The sequence below is a fragment of the Sceloporus undulatus genome, chromosome 4 (assembly GCF_019175285.1).
Source record: "Sceloporus undulatus isolate JIND9_A2432 ecotype Alabama chromosome 4, SceUnd_v1.1, whole genome shotgun sequence".
Taxonomy (NCBI): Eukaryota; Metazoa; Chordata; class Lepidosauria; order Squamata; family Phrynosomatidae; genus Sceloporus; species Sceloporus undulatus.
The window spans coordinates 42,313,735-42,335,803 of NC_056525.1; the positions used below are offsets into that span (position 1 = coordinate 42,313,735).

Sequence of the window (22,069 nt, forward strand, 5' to 3'; positions counted from 1 at the left end):
TAAAATCAAAAATATGGGGGGAATTTTAAAAGCAGTAAAAGAAGGATAAGGACACAACTAAAAAACATCTAAATATCTAAATATCAAATTAAATTCACTAGAGCTTGGAAAATTACTTTTCAAAAGCAATGTATTCCTGATACGTGCTATAGGAGATGAAAGGTAATTTATTACCATTGATCATTGTAATATGTAGAAAATAAAATTGTGTTACTTGTTAATTTTTATTACCTTTTTTTTTGGGGGGGGGGGGACCCTTAGGACTGATGTGAAAATGACATAAAACTTTAAAAATTCTTGACAAAATGCCTCTAAAGATGGTAAGTAACTTATAGCATTCAAAGATAGCTAGAAAATGTTGCTCATAACAGCAATCAATTAACTTTGTTCCCATCCATTGTATTACTTTTGAAATTTAGCTTCATTACACCTTTGTTACCTAAAGCAGGTAACTTGTTACAGGAAACATATGTTAGTTGTAACTTGTGTCCAAGCTCTAAAGTCTATACACACTTTATTATTTAACAAATTAAGAGGAAACAAAAAATCTGCATCTTGGAAAGTTCCTTTTTAGCAGATTTTTGTTAACATTGTACAATTGTCCTATATTTGTACATTTTACATTATATATTAATTAATATATACATTTATATTTCTGGACACCTGAATGGAATCACAAGGACCGGTCCACCCAACTATTTTGTTTATGGCGACTGGGTGAAATTCTTGTGAGTACCAGCTCCTCACCTATTGTCAGCTGGTTATGTAGTGATCCACTGTTATTATACACAAGACTAAACTTTTTGCATGCTGCTCAGTGGCCTAGAATGTAGGTCTGTATCAGCCTGCAAAAAGCCGAATCTCATTCATAGAAGCTGAAATATGTGGCTGGCTGACCACAGCCAGGATGCTGACATACACTTTGAGTAGCTGATAATCATATTACTTGCTCTTTTGGCAAAATTTTCTTGGCACTAACAACTATATCTTTAAGCCTGAAATTGGCTTTTCCTTTTAAATACTTACCCCAGTTTTAGTGGCAGGAGCTTGCTAGAAAAGGGTAAGAAAACAGATTTACAATTCCAGAAATATAAATTCAGAGTCAAAGAAAGTGCCAAGTTGAAGATATTCCAATTCTGTCCATAAGATCAGTCAAAAGAATCAACCATTTCAATTTTTTTTAAAAAAAAGGAATAACATTTTTAAAAAACCACCAAAAATAGGTTAAATAGATTAGATCAAGAAAATGAGCAGCAGCATCAAGAAGTAAGAGGGTTAAAATCCAAACCCAGGGAAGGAAAACAAATGCTGAGTAAATTTCTGGTTTGGTAACCAAAGTCCAAAAATTACCAGTAAGAAAATAAGCCACTGCAAGGGTATGTCAAAAAAGGAAAAGGAAAGAAAAAGGAAAAAAGGAATGCAAGACGGAGAAGAAAGAGAGTAAGAAAACATACAAGATGAAAAAGAATAAAAAGGAACAATAAAGATAATGGGGGTGGGGAGACCACAAAAAGCAAGGCTTAAAAGAAAGAGTTACAAGATTGCCTTGGGGAACTTCCCCCCCTTTTTTGGAAAAGAAAAGTCAAGAAGGTGAGGGCAACAAGCTGATGTCTTTTTTTTAAAAAAATCTATCTTTAAAACAGCCACCACTTGGGTTTCAGAACCCACTTTATGAAACTCTTTCCCCAAAAGCAATTTTTTCAAGCCTTGCTTGTTTCAAAGTAAAAGAAAAGCTCATGTCCAAGCACGCTACCAAACACAAAAGAAGTCCAAAACAAGACAAAACAAAAAATGAACAGAAGAAAACAGCAAAAATAAAAAAGTGTTCAAATGAGGGCCTTACTCCTTTCTTCCCCGGAGAGTCACCCAGGGCTGCGACAATGGCAAAGTATTGAATGACTCGCTTGGTGTTTACAGTCTTACCAGCACCAGATTCTCCGCTTAGAGTAATAGAAATACATAGATCAAGAACATGAAGCAGCTCCTATCAAAGATCATACAGACACAAACAAACAGCCAGCAACATCCCAACTGCCCCTAGATATATAATAGAGCTGGGAGTATGGCAGAGTGGGGTGAGAGAAAATGCTATTGTATTAGCCACCCTTCATAGTCCTAGGCCCTGTGTTTATTTGGGCTTGATGGGATTTAGCATACAGGGTATAGTTGCTTACTATCTGCATGCAGAAAGATCTCAGGTTCAACACCTGTCATTTTCAAATAGGGCAAGGAACATTTCCTGCCCTTAAACCCTGGGAAACTGTTGGCCATTAATGGATCACTATACTGTACATGGTGGACCAACGAGCTCCATTGTTATAAAGGAGCACCTTACATTCTTGTCAGATAATCCAGGATAGAAGTCTGTTAGAAGAGGAAGGACTATGATGTGGCATGAAAGAAGTCTCCTCTGATGTTTTTGAAACAGCATTGAAAAATTATACCCATGCTGATTCAGTTTTGCCTTTGAAGTCCAAAGATGCAGGGAATTAGAGGCTGTGCAAACAGCCAGATCACGGCTGCAGTGTGAGGTTGCCGCAGCCCAATCTGGGCTTTCCAGAGTGCGAAAATGAGCTGCAAAAAGTGGCTCCTTTTTGCGCCCTGGAAAAGGCATGATAGCCTCGGTGCTGCGGCTATATGGCGTTTCTTCAGTGCTGAGTCATGCAGACGCAGCACTGAAGGACTGCCATGACACCGCATGCCATGTGGTGTGGTGCGCAGCATCATGGCACTCTGGGGGCAAAGTCAGGGCATGCGTAATGGAGATACTATGTCCTGACTCAGCCCCCCAGCTGGACTTTCAGGCCTGTGTCTACAGGCTCAGGATGAAGCCTGTGGACCAGACTTGTATGTGTGAAGCAGTTTTGCTAAAAGATAGTATTTGATGTCATAAGCAGGAAACTATTTAGAATTAGATGCACCTAAATCTAATGCATCTAGAAAGACTGCCATCTTGGAGCTATTACAAGGTGAGTTTTGCTTTGGATATGATTTATTGGAAGTGGAAACAAAGCAGATGTGCCTATACCCCCCCCCCCCCCCCAATGTCTCTATTTGCCATGGACAAGGCTGAAGGGTGCCACAGGTGATTAACAATCTTCTAGGAAAGAAAAGAAGTCCTCCAGGATGTATTGAGTATATAAAAAGCACTTCACCATCATTTTCCATTCACATCTTCACCATCTTGGAGACAATTCCACCATCTTGAAGAATAATGGGGCACCTCTATTCAATTTGTAGTACAGAGCCAATCTTGGAAAAAAGTTATTTTTGGAGAGGCTGTGTTAGCATGGAGAGGGGCAGAATCTGACAGTTGTAGTCCAAAAAGGTAATTTTTCCAAGCTCTGATAAAGAAGTTCCCAGATCCTCCACAGTACCCTTGTGTACGGCAGCACAAATATATTGAAAAGGTGTTTAGTTTTCTAAATCAACAGAAAGTGCATTTCACTACTCTTGCAAATTATTGCTGAAGTAACAGGGAGAAGATGGATCTTGATCATGTTATAAAAGAAATATCTCAAAAGTTTAAATGTGTCTCTATGACAGAAGCTGATCCTCAAAAGAGAAAAGCTCTGGCTCAGGTCCAGCAGGATAGCTCCAGGGTTGAGGCTTCTTTATCACTCAAGCTAGTATCACTCTACCATTCTCCCTTGATTCTTCAAAGCCCTCTGGCACTGGCTTGGCATTGATTTCATGCCTATAGTTAGCTGTTCTTCCATTGTAATCCCATCACACAAAGAGCTGTGCTCATGAGGGAGGGGGAGAGAGGACTCTGCAGGACAAGAGCCAAACATCTCATGCTCTCGGCCTCTGCTTTACCTAATTAGGCCATGGCCAAGGCCAGAAGCATCAGGAGCTTCTGGCATCAGATTAGACTTTATATAGCCTTCTCAATATGGCTGTTTCAGCTAACATGTCTCTACCCTGCTTGTTGGGCTTCAGTCGACTCCATCCTATAATCCCTTTCTTTGCCCCAGTTCTGCCCACTGTTGCTTCCTATCTTTTCTCTCTTGTCCTGCTGGTCTCATGCTCTTTCTGCCTCCATACTCAGCTTTCACCAAAACATTATCTCTCGTTTTCAAGTTGTTATGTTATCACATAAGCAAAGCCTAGGAAGGTTTTGGATTCTTTTGGACTACAACTCCCAAGATCACCAACTGCTATGCTGACTAGGAGATATTCTGGGAGAAAAACATTTTTTCAGACTCTTCTCATAGGCTACCCACATTCTGTTTTCATTCTCTTTCACCACCACATAGACACTGCTGCCCAGTATCCTTGAGTATTAGCATCTGAGAAAGTAGACTGAAATCTACAAAAGCTCATGCTGCAACTTCTTTCTTTCAGTTATTCTCAAAAGTGCTACAAGATCTCTTTACATACTGATTCTACAGACTAACACAGCTATATCTTTGAATTCTATTAACTCCATATATTCCACATGTTACTCTCACAGAGTAGTTTTGCTCCTCAAGCTCTTGTTCAGGAGACCTGCACAACATGTTATCAATGTAACCAAAGTGCAGTCTACAAGGAATGTCTGCTAGTTTACCTCTACAAGGGAACTTATAAGCTTGATTCTATTGTATACCAGTGACTCCTATAAGTGAGGAGTTGTTGTCAAGTATTGTTGGAACTAGTATAATGGTTCACCAAAAAAGCTGTATGGACTTTTTCTGATTCTATACTAGGTTCATGGATACTTTAGGAACTTAGCTTAGGACATGAAACCATTCAATTGGGCTTTTTCATATATCTTTGCCCATGTTGGAATAATTAGACATCTTGCCCAAAGAACAGCTGGTGCAGACAGGAAGTAGAAATACACAAAAGTATGAGCAACTCAACCATACACTGACAGGAATTTTCTGTCCCATGTTTTTTGTTGGCACTGTACTCCTGGGATAACTGTAGCAGCTGTTAGTTGATATGTAAGAGCCAGAAAATCTGTTCTTGGTGTCTGTGTGTGTGTGTGTGTGTGTGTGTGGTGTGTTGCACACGTGCTTGGGAAACAAATTGAAAGGAGGCAGGGAAGGAGTATAAACACACACTATTGATCCTAAACTATCCTGCGTTATGCTCAAATAATTTTACTTTCTTCTCAAAAGGATGACATGATATATTCCCTCTGCTTACTATTGTTTTATGTATAGCTAGCTATTACAGACCAGAAAAGGCTATGTGGACCTCAAGAACTGATCTGAAAAAAGAAACAAAAGAAATGAGATAATGGGTTAAAGACAGTACTTACGTGATGAGCATAGACTGATTCTCACGATCTGAAAGATAAGGAGCAAAATGAGCCTCAAAACCTTAGCATACATGCTCTTATCGTATTCAGATTACTAGTTTTTACTTTAGTAATTCTCGCTAAGAGACGTTAACACTGTGACTTACCCACTCACTTAGCAGTTCAGTTTTATGGTCACATTTTCATATACATTCTCATAATCTCATAATTCTCATAATTCACTTATGTCCCACTGATTTCAGTGGGTCTATCCTAGCTAGGGCTACAACTTTAGCTCATGATGCATAAGCTAACTGTAGAAAGCACACTTGCTGAAGCTAAGCAGATCTGACTCTGATGAGTACGTAAATGAGAGACCTTTGTTCCGCTCATTACAACTGCACCATGAAAGAAAGGCAGGATATAAATCTAAAGAAGCAAAGAAATTGTAATCAAATCTGAAGTCCCTGCTCCTGATCTCATTCAAAAGTCTTAACATAGCCTATAGAAATTATATGAGTGTTGGCCTCACATGAGTGAGAATCCCACAGAAAACAGGGTCCCTGAACGTATGAAGTTTTATATACATCCAGATTCAGGATGAACACATGGAATACCCAAATGCATACACACACAGCTTCACTGAAAATGCACATACACTAAAGAAATAAAGGTCTGTCTAAATGAAGAATTCTAGCTTGACCCATTAGATATGATCAGACAGTCAGACAGCTAGCTAGCTAGCTAGATCATATCTAATGGGTCAAACTAGAACTCATGTGTGTGTGTATTTGTATATAATATTTTATATATATAAGGGAGAGAAACGTTGAAATATGCCTCACACATTACTTTCTGCATTTGAAGTACGGTACAATCCCATTTCTTCTGAATCTTTGGTTGGGGACTTTGTACAAACGGCTGGTATACATTCACAACTGAACACATGCATGTGTTTTGAGCCATGTAGCGTTAGAGGTAGTTATCACAGAAAATTGAAGCCTACTAGTTCACTGACTAGAAAACCTTCTGGGTATATTTTTGTAATAATAAAAAAAGCTATTAAGACTCTTCTATAGGCCTGTTCTTCAGATAATTTACACAGAGTGAGAGAAAACTACGTATTGTGATAATTAGGTCTGCCTTACTTTTGGATAGAGCTTGGATAGCTATTTTGAAAAAGAACAAATATAATTACATGGTGAAGCAAACCATACCTGAGTAGTGGTAGGACGATGGTATGGAACTAATTATTCTTTAAAGTAATGTTCTGAGTTGTGCTTCTGGGAAGAAAGACCATTTTCTTCATAAAGAATATTGGCAAGATAAGTAGATCTCATGTGTGAGTATGAATGCAGAGCAAATGAGTATGGATGAGCTAATCTTAAAAGAACCAGCATGGTGTAGTGGTCTGAGCACTGGACTCCATCTCTGGAGACCAGGATTTGAATCTCTGTGTTGTGTGGTGCGTATTTGAACTTGGACAAGTCACTCTCAGTCTCAGAGGAATAGCAAACTCCATCTGAAGAAACTTGCTAAGAAAACTCCAATATAGCTTCCACTTAGGGTTGTCATAAGTCAGCAATGACTTGAAGACACAGAATCTTAGGAATCTTTTCAGGGTTTTTTGTTTTGTTTTGTTTTGTTTCTGGTTTAGTATGTAAGGGAGAAGTCAGTTTTCATTTCCTTCCCTACAACAAATTCATGAGAGGAGAGATATGATACTTACTGCGTAACATGTCATTGTAGGCATTATCTGCAATGGCATAGATGTGAGGTGGGACCTCAGACCTCCGCTTGCCCTTATAGGCAGCGACAACAGGAGGAGTATAAACCGGAAGCCATTTATATGGGTTTATGGTGACACAGAACAAGCCTGAATAGGTCTGAAGGAAAAGAAACAACATAATTATCATGCATGGAATCAGGGGTGGGATTGGAGGTAGACATCACTGAGTACCTGCCAAAGCTCCTAGTCTGACAAAAACTCATTGTCACCCCCTGGAACCCTGGCCCAGCGTCTCCTTCTTCCTTGCTTTCATATCCTGCTCGTTTGCACCCTCTACTAAAGTGATAGAATTCAAACACATAGCCATGTTAATCTGGAAAATCAGTATGCAGAGGGATCTTGTAGCACCTTTGAGGCCAACTGAAAGAAAGAACCTGGTAGCATTATTTCAGGTAGTCTCGAAGATGCTACATGAGCTCTAAAAAAAGTGAGTAGTGGCAAGAGTGAAGTGATGGGACAAGTCCTCCATATGACTCTTCCTCTCCAATTGTGTGGGGCTATGCCCAAACAGAGATCAGTGACTCCACTGAGGAGAAAGTTGGCCCAGAAGGAGGGAGCTCAATATTGGCATCTTGCCCAGGATCTCCCCAAAAGCTGGAGGCTCTGCTGAGGGTCATACAAGCACCACCATTTCTTGCCATTAGTGATGGTTCACCAGTCAGTGAAGTCAAAATATCACAGTCTACTCTTACCACATTCTGGTTCATGTGTGATTGTTCTTGAAAAACACATTATGACTAACTATTCAGAAACTTAAAGTAGCTGAAACAGAAGATAATTAAAAATTAACCTTTCAGAAATCTGTTTGCATGCAGCCCCTTTACTGACAACCAAACTGCTTCAGAATTGTAAAAAAAAAACCTGTGCATTATTTACTCACATTTCTCAATCGCATTTCAAGCACTAACACACACACAGGACTTATCCCATTCTCTAAGTGGAAGTCTAATCAAAGTAGGTAACCAAATAGTTTTATAGGCAGAAATGCCTAATATAACATGGAAGTTAAAAGTGAAGAATTTCACAATAGCAAACTTGCTTTTTGGGCTAAAGAGAAATCTCATGTGGCTGGTGTAGCCAGATTCAGATACTCATATAAACACTGTAGTGCATTCAAGAGAGTTCTTTTCTTTTTCTTACATAGATCATCCATTTGCCATAACGCCGTTTCAGGTTATGCAGCACTGAAGCCTCATTCAGGTGAGTTAACATAGCCATGTCCTCAAGCATGTCAAATTTTGGAGGATTCATTTGTTGAATGTCATCCTCTTTAACAACACGACTCTGCAGGGAATAAAAAAAAATGATTGTGATGAAGAGATTTCTCATGATACTGCAGGACACTGCTGAATTAGATTTTTTCAAGAAATCTAAATTTGCTTGTTTAAACTTAGAATAATAGAATCCTAGAGTTGGAAGAGATTCCAAGGGCCATCCTGTCCAAGCCCCTGCCATGCAGGAACACAGAATCAAAGCACCCCCAACTTATGGCCATTCAGCCTGTGTTTAAAGACCTCCAAAGAAGGAGAATTCATCAAACTTGAAATAAAATTATGGTTTTCTACCTCACTACAGATGCAAAATCTAACAAAGGATGATTGCATCATCATCATCGGTTACTGCTATTGGCATCAGTTGTTTAAGCTTCACATAGAATTTTCACAGATTGTACTTCTAGTATTTAATGGCAAATTGGCTCACTTTACTTTTTTTTCTATTCCAGTCTGTGTGCGTATAGAATATAGCTACAGATGTAAATTAAATGCATTGTCTTTCACTCTTTTTGTTACTGCAGCATGCAAAAATGACTGGGCAAATTTTCACCAAATTTAGAGGTTATCTTTGGGATGGTCTGACTTAAACTATAGGCTATGCAATGTACATGAAATGCCCACAATGATTTTTTACATTGCATTTTTACTAGATTTGAAGGGTATGTTTAGCATTCATTCATTCATTCATTCATTCATTCAATTCATTAATTTTTATACCACCTTTCTCCCAGGAAGGACCCAAAGCAGCTCACTGATAAAACATTTTAAAAGCCCTATAAAATTCAAAACAATTAAAATCATCTAGAACAATATAAAATCACATAAAATAGTCTGACATATGGAAGATTGTGACATATGGAAGATTCACTTTAAAGGGCCTGGTAGGCACCCCAATTTTTATTTTTTCACTTATACAGAATAGTGTGATGCACTACTGGAAAGATTTTGATGAGTTGAGTTCAGGAGAAAAAAAACTGATGTTTTCTTATAACTATATAAAGATAATGGAGATATAAAAGAGATGTTTGGGATAGTCTGACTTAACATATACACATACATAACATGTAAATTACTATAAATGACATACACAAAATTCACTTTGGGAGACGCCCCAATTATTTATTCATTCAGAGTATTGCATTTGGCAGGTGGTTGAGATAAGCATATATGCATGTAAAGAACATCTCAACGATGTGCAATGTGAGGAATATCTGACACCTAGAGAGATACAAACACATCCTCCAGAGCAGTTGAAACTGAATAGATATGATTCTTCTGAGTAATATTGTGCTACTACAACTAATTTGTTTTGTTAGCTGCCCATGAGTTGACCTAAACTCATGGCGCTCCTGTGTACAAGACATCTCCAAGCCCCCTATCCTCCAACTATCCAACTTGAGTACATCCTCCAATGCTTGCTTAGATATTGTAGATTCAGGCCCGTAACCTCCCTAGCTGAATCTAGCCATCTGACATATGGTCCTCGTCTCTTTCTACTGCCTTCTGCCTTTCCTAGCATTATTGTCTTTTCTAATGAGTCATGCCTTCTCATGATGTGGCCAAAGTACGACAGCATCAATTTGATCATTTTGGCTTCCAGGGAGAAGTCAGGCTTGATTTGTTCAAGGATCCATTTGTTTGTTTGTTTGGCTGTCTGTGGTACTTTCAACACTCTTCTCCAGCACCACATTTCAATTGAACTGATTTTCTTTTTATCCACTTTCTTCACTGTTTAGCTCTCACATGTATACATAGTGATGGGGGATACAATCGCATGGACGATTCTACCTTTAGTGTTCAGTTGTATAGCTTTACTCTTTAGGATTTTGTCTAGTTATTTCATTGCTACCCTTCTCATGCCTCGTCTTCTTATTTCTTGACTGCAGTCAACTTTCTGATCAATGTTTGATCCAAGGTATGGAAAATCTTTAACCATTTCAATTTCTTCATTGGTTAGGTTGAATTTATGTAGATCATCCATGGTCGTTATTTTTGTTTTCATTTTGTTTAGCACAAGACTAATCTTTCTACTGTCTTCCTTGACCTTATTTAGTAATTGTTCCAAGTCCATGATGTTTTCTGCTAGTAACTACAACTGTTGTATGGTGTAAATATAGATATGTGCGTGTAGGCATATTCATATTTTGGCCATCCAAGAATGACTGCTTCATGCAACTGATGAACTGGGATCTAGTCTGTTAAGGTTTATGCCCAAATAAATCTGTTAATCCTTAAAATGAGGCATAAACCTGACCTATCAAGCATGCTTGCACCACTATTTTAGCAGTTTCTTGTACTGCTTTTATTAGATATTACCAACCTTCCCCAGATACTTGAGCTATTGGACAAAACAGAAAGGTGTCTATTTAAAATAAACATGGGTTTAAATCCTATTGTTAGCCCTACCTAGAGTAGAGACATTGACTCAACTGGTTTTACTTACACATTGACTCACTATTGAACAATTACAACAGATCTACTCATAGTGTTGGAGATAAACAATTCCACCCATTTTTGGCAGACTAATATAGATATCCCTCTTTACGACAACTCCTGTGTGTTACCAGTGACTCCAACTTTAGTAATTAATAAAGCACAATATTTAACGGATCTCATTTTAGGTTTCACAGTATAAAGTACATTTGCTTTTATTTTGTTTTGTTTCTCTGATCCCACTAAAAATAGGCACAGACACTCATGTAGTGCTAGAATTATGTGGTAAGTATTCCAACTCAAATCTCAGTGAACAAAACAGATATTGTATTACAGCATGATTAATATCTTTCTTCCCGCTCCCCCCAAAAATGAATGCCAGGGTCAAGTTAAGTCTTGTACCAACTAGAATTTGCAAAACAAAACAAATACACAGCTTTCAGTAACCTCCAGAGTGAAAATTATATCCCCAAAAAAGTAATTCTTGTAAGCTCTGGCACAGACATTACAATGTTCACAGTGAGGGAGAAGAGGAATCACGTGTATATTTTCTCCACACCCCCAACCTTCACAGATTCAGTATGTTTCAGCAAACCAGGTATCCAGAGTGGTTGCTGATGTTCTGTGCCTACAAGCAATTTCTGACTTCTGGTGAACCTAAGATAAAAGGCATCATGGGGTTTTCTTGCTTTTGCCTTCCTCTGAAGCTGAGAGGATGTGATTTGCCCAAGGTCACCCAGTGGGGTTTTATAGCCAAGTGGGGATTTAAACCGTGATCTCCAGAGACCTAGTCCAGCATCCAAGCTCCATGTTGGCTTAGGAATCCAGTGCCTTGCCCCATCTTCCCAACTGCTTGGAATGTGCATGCTGGCTCTGTGGAGCTATTCAAATGAACATCTGGGATTTGTAAGTGGAAACAGTGCATGCAGTTGTATTTTCCTTCATCTTCCTCCACTTTCATAATGTTTTCATTGTAATGATGAAACAGGCAATGAAGCCTGAAATGGAGAATCACATTCTGAATGTGTACATCAGCTTTCAATTGTTTTTTTCTTTCTTTCTATCATTAACAAGTTCCTCATTTTAAAAAAAAACACGATATTTTACCCTCCTTAAAAACTGATGCAGGAGTTCAAAAAGCTTCAACTTGAGTGCCAGGTTTTATTGTGATATTTCAAAGTGCAATGCTAACAGACTGGACTTAAAAGTGATATCAAATGAAGATAAACTGGCTTGTCTATCACAGCCTAGATGCTATATACAATAAATGTCTGCCAAATATTTTCAAAACTATGAAAACTGTTTGATCATGGAATTTTCTCTTGAGAAGCACAAATATTTCTTCCTTTCATTTTACAAGAAAAGGGGTTAGCGATCACTGATCAAGGATATATTTCCTGCAATGAAAAATGGTTCCTTGCAAGTTTGTAATCCTAGAATTTCAGTTCCATCATTCTGTGAAACTTAGGCCTGTTACAGACTGCCAAAATAAAGCTGCTTTGGGTCTCTTTGGAGGTGTGCTGTTTAAATGATGCATGCACCCTAAGAATCCAGAAGCTGTACCAAAGCTGCACTCCAGTGCTTAGGAATGGAGTGTGGCTTTGGCGCAACCTCCGGACTGTTAGGACCCATGCATCATTTAAATAGCATACTTCCAAAGAGACCCGAAGCAGCTTTATTTTGGCAGTCTGTAACAAGCCTTATTCTCTTTATGATTCCAGCCATACCAAGAAACTAGAGATTGAATCTTCCTTATTCAAAATGCTTGGAATAAGAAGTGTTTGGGATTTCAGATTTTTTCAGATTTTGAAATATTTGCATATACATAATGAGATAATGATGGGACCCAAGTCTAAACATGAAATTCATTTGCACCTTAAAACAGATAGCCTGAATATAATTTGATACGTAATATTTTTAATATTTTTGTGCAGGAAACACAAAATGCTGGCGAAATGTCAGGAAGAAACTCTTCTAGAACATGGCCTGAACATAGCCTGAAAAACCCACAAAAAACTAAAGGTGTCACTATCTCAGCCACTCATGTGGACAATTTTGGAGTATTTCAAATTTTAAAAATCCAGATAAAGAGTATAACCTTTACTTTTTGTTATTTGTTCCAAATTCAGCACTAGACTGGAAATATATGAAGCCAGACTGTGGAAGTCAGTGCTTTACTGAGTGGTGACTAGCAACCCAATCCTAGATGTGAATATGTGGAAGTAAATCCCATAGACTTTCAAGTGTGGAGCCTTAGGGATTTAACAGGCCTTAGTCAAGTCTTGTCGTGACTCCTGTAATTACACTGCAATTGCTTCTATGGTGTAATGCGGCTGCTGCTGTCATGGGTTTGTGCAGATAAATATAAACTAAACTAAACAATATGCCACAGGATTTTAATCAGGAAGGTTTTAGATTATTTAGACAAGCAGCTGAAGTGTACAATTCATTACTTATAATAACTGGATTTAGTTTGAGCCTATAAACCCAACCCAAGAACTGAATAACTATCATATTACACATCTGTGCCTTGTTTAAATGAACTGCATTTAACAAATATTCTCATATGAAAAGAAAACAGACTTCCCTATAGTAACTTAATTAGACAGACATATCTAGTGCTTACAAACATAACTATGAAATCTTCAAAGACACGCAGCCAGGTTCTCTTGTGAGATTAAGGTAGGAAATAAATAAATAAATAAATAAATATACAGAAGTGCGCTGAGAAGTCTTACAGGTCCCAAAGACTGAGAATAGTATTATTCATATATGCCATATCTAAAGAGAGCCAGTCTGGTGTAGTGGTTTGAGTGCCGGAGTACAACTCTGGAGATCAGATTTAAAATCCCTGCTCAAGCATGGAAACCCACTGGGTGACCTTGGTCACATCACATTCTCTCCACCTCAGAGGAAGACCTATCTGAACAAAACTTGCCAACAAAACAAATGATAGGTTTGCCTTAGGGTTGCCATACATTGGAAATATCTTGAAGGCACACAACTACAATGCCATACCTATTTATTTGCTTATCAGTATATTGATTTTAATCCACACACTGTCTCTTTGGTCAGGATAGTTAACAATAGATACTAAAACTGTAACACACTGGAGACAAGGGCTATAATCTAATAGTAAAGTATATGCTTCCCATACCAAAGGTCTTTGGTTTAATCCCTCTGATCTCCGTGTAAGACTAGGAAAGCTCCCTTGTTTCAAATCCTAGATAAATGCTGCCAGTCAGTAAACAGTTCAGAACTTAATAAACTGACTCAGTATAGGCAGATTCCCAAGCCAAAAATATATTTTCTAATTATAAAACAACTAAAATTCCTAGAAATCATGTGTCTAAGGCAGGGGTGGAAGTCATGCAGCTCCCCAGGTGTTGTTTGACTCAGGGACGTAGCTAGGATTTTAGGAAGGGGAGGGGTCCAGACTAAGTGCCACCATTATATAATGGGGCTTGGGTGCAGCGGTGCAGCAGCACACACCATTCATTTTTCTAATGGAAGGGGGAGGGGTCTGTACCCCAAGAACCCCCCCTCCTTGGCTACGTCCCTGTTTGACTGAAACTCTCATCAGCCTTAACCAGTATAGATAATGGTAAAGAATGAGGCTGGGAAGTTGCAGTCCAGTAACATCTGGAAGGTTTTTTGATTCCCATCCTTGATTTAAGGCTTAATCCAATTGCTAGTTTCAACTAGAGGTAATATGATTCAACACTTAAGTATGTTCCATTGCTTCAATTGGTCTAGTCCAACTGGGACTACCAGTTTGGCTCATATCAATAGTTGATTTATCCCTAATAATCAATTACAATAAAAACTGTGAACTTAACAGGGACTTCTTTGCAGTGCATTCTGACTGCAGAACGCTCTCTCCAAGGTGATATGTCTAACAACATCTTTTTTATTGGTTTAGAGGTTTTTATTTCATGCTGCTGAGTATATTTTAGTAATGCTGTTCTTAAGTTTTAATTGCTGGTTTTATGATTGATCATATACTCAGACACACATACACATTATTCAAACACACATATGTACATGTGTGTGTTTGTGTGTGTACAAATACTTAGATGAACTGCAGGTGTCAAGCATCCTTAAAAATGATATTTCCCTTTTTCACTCATATAACGAGCAACACGTATTCTAAGCAGACATCTTCTATGACAGACATGAAATTACCATTGTATTTCAATATCATTAATTCATGAATTTATTAATCATGCAAAATTCATCTGATTGAATGACCTAGGGGCTCAACAGACACACCACAGTCCCAATCGGGCCTTTTTGTGGAGCAAAAAGAAGCTGCAAAAACTGGCTACTTTTCACACCATGGAAAGGGCACCCTAGCTGCTATCGCCATTGCTTGTTGGTGCTCCTTTAGTGCAACACATTTAAATGCTGCTCCAATGGAGTGTCGTGATGCCCCCCACCGTGCAGGTGGGCGCATGGCATGAGGCCAGCGTGGGGGCAGCTGGCGTGCATACACCACGCCCCCATGCCGCCTCCACACCGGCGTATAACGTCAGTCTGTAGAGGTTCTAAGATTGCTTTATTTTGTGACAACCTAGGTATTGGTTGATTGTTGAAGAGGTGCCAGATGTCACTAAAAATCTATTCAACATTCTTTCATTTTGAGGGAAGCTTAAATTGTAGTCAATAAAAACCAAAATAAGAGCATATCTTTAGCAAGTACTTTTGCAACAAATTTTCATTGAGCCAGCATGGTATAGTGGTTTGAGCATTGGACTCTGGAGACCATGGTTCAATTCCCACTCGGCCATGAAACCCACTGGTCACATGCTCTCAGCCTCAGAGGAAAGCAATGGCAAACCTTGTCTGAACAAATCTTGCCAAGAAAACCCCATGATAGGGTTGCCTTAGGGTCGCCATATGTGGGAAATGACTTGAAGGCATACAACACACACACATACACACACACCACCAGAGAAGATTACTGCATGACAGCTATCAAATGCCAATATCAACATCTTGCTGGTTTCTTATCTGCCAGCAAGACTTCTTTTCAGGCATTCAGCCCAGAAAGAATGAAATCATGTGGCAAGAGAGCATACTTGCTTTATGGATCAGCATGGCATCTTCACAGACAACAATCATGGCATGAAGCTTGAGGATGTTGCCTGCTGCTCCTAAAAGGAACCTGCTGCTCCTAAAAGGAACTAGTGTAATTTTAGTTTTAGTAAAGAGTTGTTGTTAAGTGTCAACTAGACTGGACTGTCATAAAACTGCTATTGAAAAAAAATAGAAAAGCTTCTTTTAGTAGTATTCATGTAGTACTAGCATTTGGCCTGAATTAAATTTTTAAGTATTTTGTACAGATATTTTGCTTATTATAAATAAGATAAGCAAATGACTGAAAAAGAAACTGATGGACAGCACTAATTGTTTAAGAAAAAAATTAGTTAGGTGATTCATCTTTCTTGGTATCATTATAGTTGAAAGGACAGAAGAACGTGGCTTATTATTTTCCCTCTTACTTCTTAAGCTTATCGAGATAGTCAAAACCTATTGTTGCAGCTCGCTGAACAAGGTGAACCATTATGACTGTGGACTGTTGTTGCAGCTGTTAAGATGAGACAGTTGATCACTTTAGGGGGCAGAGGCAAAGGTTTTCAGTTTCATTCTTTCAACACCTTCTCTTGAAATACTTTTTGAAATGTCTTTAATAATCTGAAGCACTGCATGATACAGAAAGTACTTTGTCAGAGTAATGGACTTCATTGACAACCAAACTAATTTTCACTAATATATTACTTGCTGTGCTGTAGAGATCACAGCCTATATCCAATTGTTTGTCATAACTAGAGAATATCTGTTCTATTGATGGGATTTACATAAGCATTGATTTACCATTCGTTAAATTGTTAAATGTCATTGGGATGTTGATGATGATGATGTGTGCCTTCAAGTCATTTCCAATTTATGGTCACATTAAGGTGGCACTGTCATGAGGTTCTCTTGGCAAGATTTGATCAGAAGTGGATTTGTCTTTGCCTTTCCCTGAAGCTGAAAGAGTATGACTTGCTCAAGGTCACCCAATGGGTTTCCATGGTTGAACGGGAATTTGAATCCTGGTCTCCAGAGTTATAGTCCAACGCTTAAACCACTACACCACTAATACTCTGTGCGACTAGCAATTTATATAGTTTAATTTATGCATACTTTGCATAAACAGGAAAGCGCACTAGAAAACACAAAGTGCATTATAATAACTATAACAATTTTTTAATAATTTACTCTGAGCTATGACTTACTGCTACAATTACAGCGGTGGTTGATTTGCCACCTTTCTATGTTTCTATCTCATAAGACACCAGTAAGGTCCAACAGGGGGAATCATATAGAAGGAAGACAATGAGTTTATCTCCCAAATATTTGTGTGTGTGTGTGTACACTGCAATGGTAATACCTTTGCTCCTTTCCTACATGAGCTCTCCCTAAGGCAGTAGTTCTCAGACTTTTTATCCTTAGGACCCTCTTTACATCTAAAACTGGACATCGTCCCCTTCCGACTTGATGTAGTATATGAATATAAATATTCTGTTTGTTTAGTGCACATATTTTCATTCACATATTCATGTATAGTCATATTTTAACATCTCATAAGGAAATAGGTTTCCTTTTCCTCCTTCTTCTCCTTCTTCTGCTCCTTCCTCAGGCAAAGACTCCAGTGCCTTTCTCTTCCCCTCCAGGACAGAAAAGGTTTGGGAAATGGAGAAGGAGAGAAAGAATGAAAAGGAAGGAAGGGGATCAGGGCCTCCAAGTCTTGCACCTCCCTGGAGCAGCTCTCATGCCCACCCTGCGGCTGCAGGTCCTACCCAGCAGTTGAAGAACCACTGCTCTAAGGAAAATCGGAGAACCACAGAGACAAGAAGCTGTAACAGTTTTATACCTTCTTCATTTCAGAACTATAAGTAATTTCAGAGAAAATGCCATGTTTAAATGCATACTTCTTCCCTTGATTCTTCTTTTGTGTGATCTCATGCAAGCAGATCATTTCTATTTCTCTTCCTTCCACCCATCTTTATTAGTTAGGAAATTGTTTACCTTTTTATCTTTGGTTTCCACAGTGACTTTGCCACCAGAGGATTCTTTGATTTCAATTTCAATATAGGCTTCCTTTTCATCTGGGATCCAGGCCCTCTTCTTTCCTTTATGATACCCAAAAGAGAGAAGAAAACATTTAGGAGGAAAGTGAAAGATAAGTGGGTTTTCGCCCATTCTCAATAATTTTCAGATATTACAAGCTACAACAATATTGCACAAAACATTATCCCCCCCCCCTCCTTTTGTTCTCCAGGCATTGGACCTGGAAATGTTGGATATTGCATTCTAACTTTATAATTTTTCCCTTTTTGTTTCAGGGATTCTTTTGGGCATTTTGTTATAATGTTGCATATTGCTATAACTTTTAAAAATAAAATTAAAATGTTATAAGTAAATGGTGACTCAAGAGCTGAGATATTTGGGCTGGGCAAACTTTCCTGATTCAAATGTGTTTGCAAAACTCTGATTCAAATCTATCTGCAAAAATTTTCCTACTTCACATTTTTAGTAGTTGAAAATTCAGTAGTATGTGACACTGGATTACATTTTGGATTAAAGAAAAACATGTTGACAAGTAATGTTGTGCCTTAAAATGTATTCAGAACTCTTAAGATTTCATTTCGTAGCAATACTTTTCAAAAGCAAAGTAATAGTGTTTAAAATTAAACTTTAAAATATGAATACTATTTTTTGACATTTTGATCATATTTGGAATTGTGTCATCTCTAAAGCACATTTGCATTTGTCTGAATAAATGTCGGCAATTCAGTATCAAGGAAATAGTAGAATTGATACTGGCTGTAATTATGAGCATATCTAGGCTGCTAAAATCCCATTGACTTCAATAGGATTTCAGTAGATTTTCATTGAATGTACAACTGAAGAAGATGATTAGAGATTTCTGGAATTGTTCAGTCAGGTACTTTGCAATTTGCCCTCAGTAAAATCAGAATTGACACATGTTTAGACACAGAGTCTAGAGATGCCAAAAGAGAGTATGATTTTCTAGAATCTGCCCAGCAATGTTTCCGGATTGCGTCCATGACACTTTTATCCTCAAGAGTCAGCGTCAGGTGGAAAATGTATTTTAGGAGAAACAAAAGCATTATCTTCTCACATTCCTTGTGCATTAGCCTAGAGGTATTTATTCTGAAACAAACCAGATCACACTTGTAAGCTGTTAGCAATGGCAGTGGAATAACCCACATGTAATATGATAATGGCAAGGGTGGAAAGGTACATGTCAAGTATCTAGTATGCATTCCCTCAATAAACTCTGTTTATCCCTAGTGGATAAGAGACAGCTTCCTGAACTACCATTCTCTCTATGTTTTTAGAAAGCAGGTATTTCTATCTCACACAATTACTTCCAGAAACATTTTATTCATCTGCCCCGTTTACACATAACTGTAGAGGTATAGCTGTATAATGATCTGACCACAAATCATACAGACATCTGCATCTACAAAGAGGAACCCATCAGATTAATGGCAATTATAACCTTGCCCTAAACATGGTTAACAGAAATAGGTAAACAGGCCTACTATGAGCCCTTGATATAATGTGAAATAAAGACAACAGCCACATCAACTGGACCTAAAAAGGAAGAGTGAGGGGACACCAATCACTTTCTTGTCCTCCCCATTAATGCTATTAATGACTGAACAAAGGGATAGTTTAGTAGACTGGGCTTCATCTTATGGAGGTTCCTATGTAAACCTAAAAGACAGACATCCTCAAGATCTTTTACCCTTGCAAGTCTGAATTAATTGCAATTAATTAAGATTATTTAATTAATTTAGAGTATTTAATTAATGAGAGTATTTGGGAGGAATTTATTGCTTATATTACTCAAGGCAATACTGAACTTAAATCTCCTTTCAATGAAGAGAGATTTTGGGAAAATGAGTACTGAAGGTTATGATTAATATATTTTTAGAATTGTAACTATTTGGAAGACAATATCACAATTAAAATGGTTAAAAAATAAAATTGCAATTAATTAGAATGGATTTACTTCTCTAAAGTACAGGGAACACTTGGATTTATAAACTGGGCAGAAATCTCTAATTTGTTCTCATGAAGAATAAGAAAACATGATCAAGTGGTGCTATGGATCCCCTAGGCAGACCAAAACTACTAAGAAAGTAAGAAAGAAGCAAGGACAGGAGCATCTTCCTGCCACCAAAGGTTGTCTCACCATCAAAGGGCATAGTGTGATACTTCATCAGCTCCTCATAACTTTTACGGAGGTACTCGGCAGCCTCCCCAAACTCCGTCATGTCCATCATACTTCCAGCAGACATCTTGCCTATTGGGGGGAGAAATCCAGGACAAAAGCAAATGGTTCAGCAGAACACTCCAGGCCCTTGAGGAGGAGGAAGAAAGAGAACATAAGCAAAGTATTAGCCTACCACCTTGCTCTGAAGAGCCACAATATTTACTTTATATATATTATATTCAAGAAAACCCTCTGATAGGGTCTCCAAAAGTCAGAGTCAACTTGAAGGCACATGACAACAACAAATATTATGAAACATAAATTTAGACATCACAAGAAAATGTTCTCCAGCCTCTTTCTGTCCTGTCTAAGCATATAAAAGTTTCCCCCAAACTAGAGTTAATCAGTCACCCTGATAGATTAGATACATATTTTGTAGAAGAGAAATGACAGTCATCTGTATAGAATCCTATGCATGCTTCAGATATATTAACCAATAGGCCTTTTATATCTTCCATAAAAATATTATTCCAAATCACAAACCTAGCTATTTATTAAATTTAATCCTCCAATATAGGAAGGAAGTACTTTACTCTGCAGTCTCCTCTTTTTTCCTTTTCCTTTTTCATTTAAAAATAGAACCCCTGACATCTGTGTGTGTGTGAGAGAGAGCGAGAGAGAGAGAGAGAGAGAATTTATATAGTAGGATTAGCTTACTTGCTAATTAGCTTACTTGCTGTTCACCGCTATGATCTTTGGAATAGCGGTATATAAATAAAACAAATTATTATTATTATTATTATTATTATAATATAAATGTTCTTAATATTTTCTACAGGAATTGCTTAAAAATTATAAGTCCCTTGCTATATTAAACCAAGGTCCAAAAGTCCTTTGCAAGTGTCCCAGAAATCAGTAATGCTTGATGAGGTAGCCATGTTAATCTGTTCAGTATAAAAAGTGAAGGAAAAATAGTTTTGTGGCTAACTACTAGCCACTTTATTTAAGCATAAACTTTCATGATTTGCGGAAATCAGTAGACACCAGATGGTCAGCCTGAAACCAACAAATGTTCTACTAGTGAGCTGGGATCTCTAACTTCTGCCCACTCCTTTTTCAGGATACCTCTGCCAGTTTTCATTGCAGATAATCCCAGTGCTTCATTTCTAAGATAGCAGCCACCAAGTTTTCTTATATTAACAGCCAGATGCTCTTCATGTGGTTACAAATGTATGCGTGCACACAGGCGCACACATGCACACACACAGCCAAAGAAAACAAGGTTCTAGCATTAGACTTACTCAAAACGAGTAAATTAAAGAAACAGTTAAATTAAAGAAACTTTTGTAAAACAACTTTGCTGTGCAATTCTGAGAAACAACTGCTGTAGCATTAAAGAGCTATAAAGCATCTGCATTCAGTATCCATGCACATCAATACATCATCAATAGCACATGTTGGTGGCTTTGCTCAACTCATATCTTAATAAATTCATATTTCCCCATTTAACCACCCCTTTTTGCTCACCATCCCTCAACACAGTCATGCTTCCTAGTCCATTTCCTTGTTCTTTTTTTTAAAAAAAATGCTAAGAAAATCAGGGTAATAGCAGAGGACAAACGTGCAACATAAAAGACATGCTCTTTATTACCAACCTTAGCTACTGGGCTGAGTGACTCTGTGTGTGTGTGTAAACTGTGAAGCCCCTTTTTATTGTATCTGTCAAGGTCAGAGTAGGGAGAGATATGTCAGAAATTCCCATGTGTCATATCCACAAAGCTCCATTGGTTCTGCTGTCCTACTGCCCAGTAGAGACACAAAAGGCAAACTTTTATCTCTCTGCAGATGCAGGCTGGTTATTTTTACTCTTGTATTGTCAGACAATTACAAAAGCAGAGAGAGGGGCTCCAGATCTGAGAGACAGCACAACCCCTCTTAAGGGTTATCCTGTTCCAGAAGAGGAAAGCAACAAAGTACAGTCCCATAATCTGCTCATTCATCTCTTCCTTTTGTCATTGTTTCAGTTTTTGGTCACTGACATTTTCACT

The 22,069-nt window shown here is 38.1% G+C and overlaps 1 protein-coding gene across 1 annotated transcript in view; it reads right to left on the reverse strand.

The window, feature by feature from the left end:
• Positions 1-21,811, reverse strand: part of MYH7B (myosin heavy chain 7B) — a 76,566-nt gene extending 54,755 nt beyond the window's left edge. The window contains exons 1-8 of the mRNA XM_042461315.1: positions 21,677-21,811; positions 20,001-20,168; positions 17,801-17,904; positions 8,160-8,303; positions 6,960-7,116; positions 5,252-5,279; positions 1,844-1,940; positions 1,027-1,050 (exon numbers count right to left, since the gene is read on the reverse strand). Coding sequence (XP_042317249.1) covers positions 1,027-1,050; positions 1,844-1,940; positions 5,252-5,279; positions 6,960-7,116; positions 8,160-8,303; positions 17,801-17,904; positions 20,001-20,106 — 660 coding nt within the window. The 5' untranslated portion in view covers positions 20,107-20,168; positions 21,677-21,811. The remainder of the gene's footprint in view (positions 1-1,026; positions 1,051-1,843; positions 1,941-5,251; positions 5,280-6,959; positions 7,117-8,159; positions 8,304-17,800; positions 17,905-20,000; positions 20,169-21,676) is intronic.
• Positions 21,812-22,069: the final 258 nt, after the last annotated feature.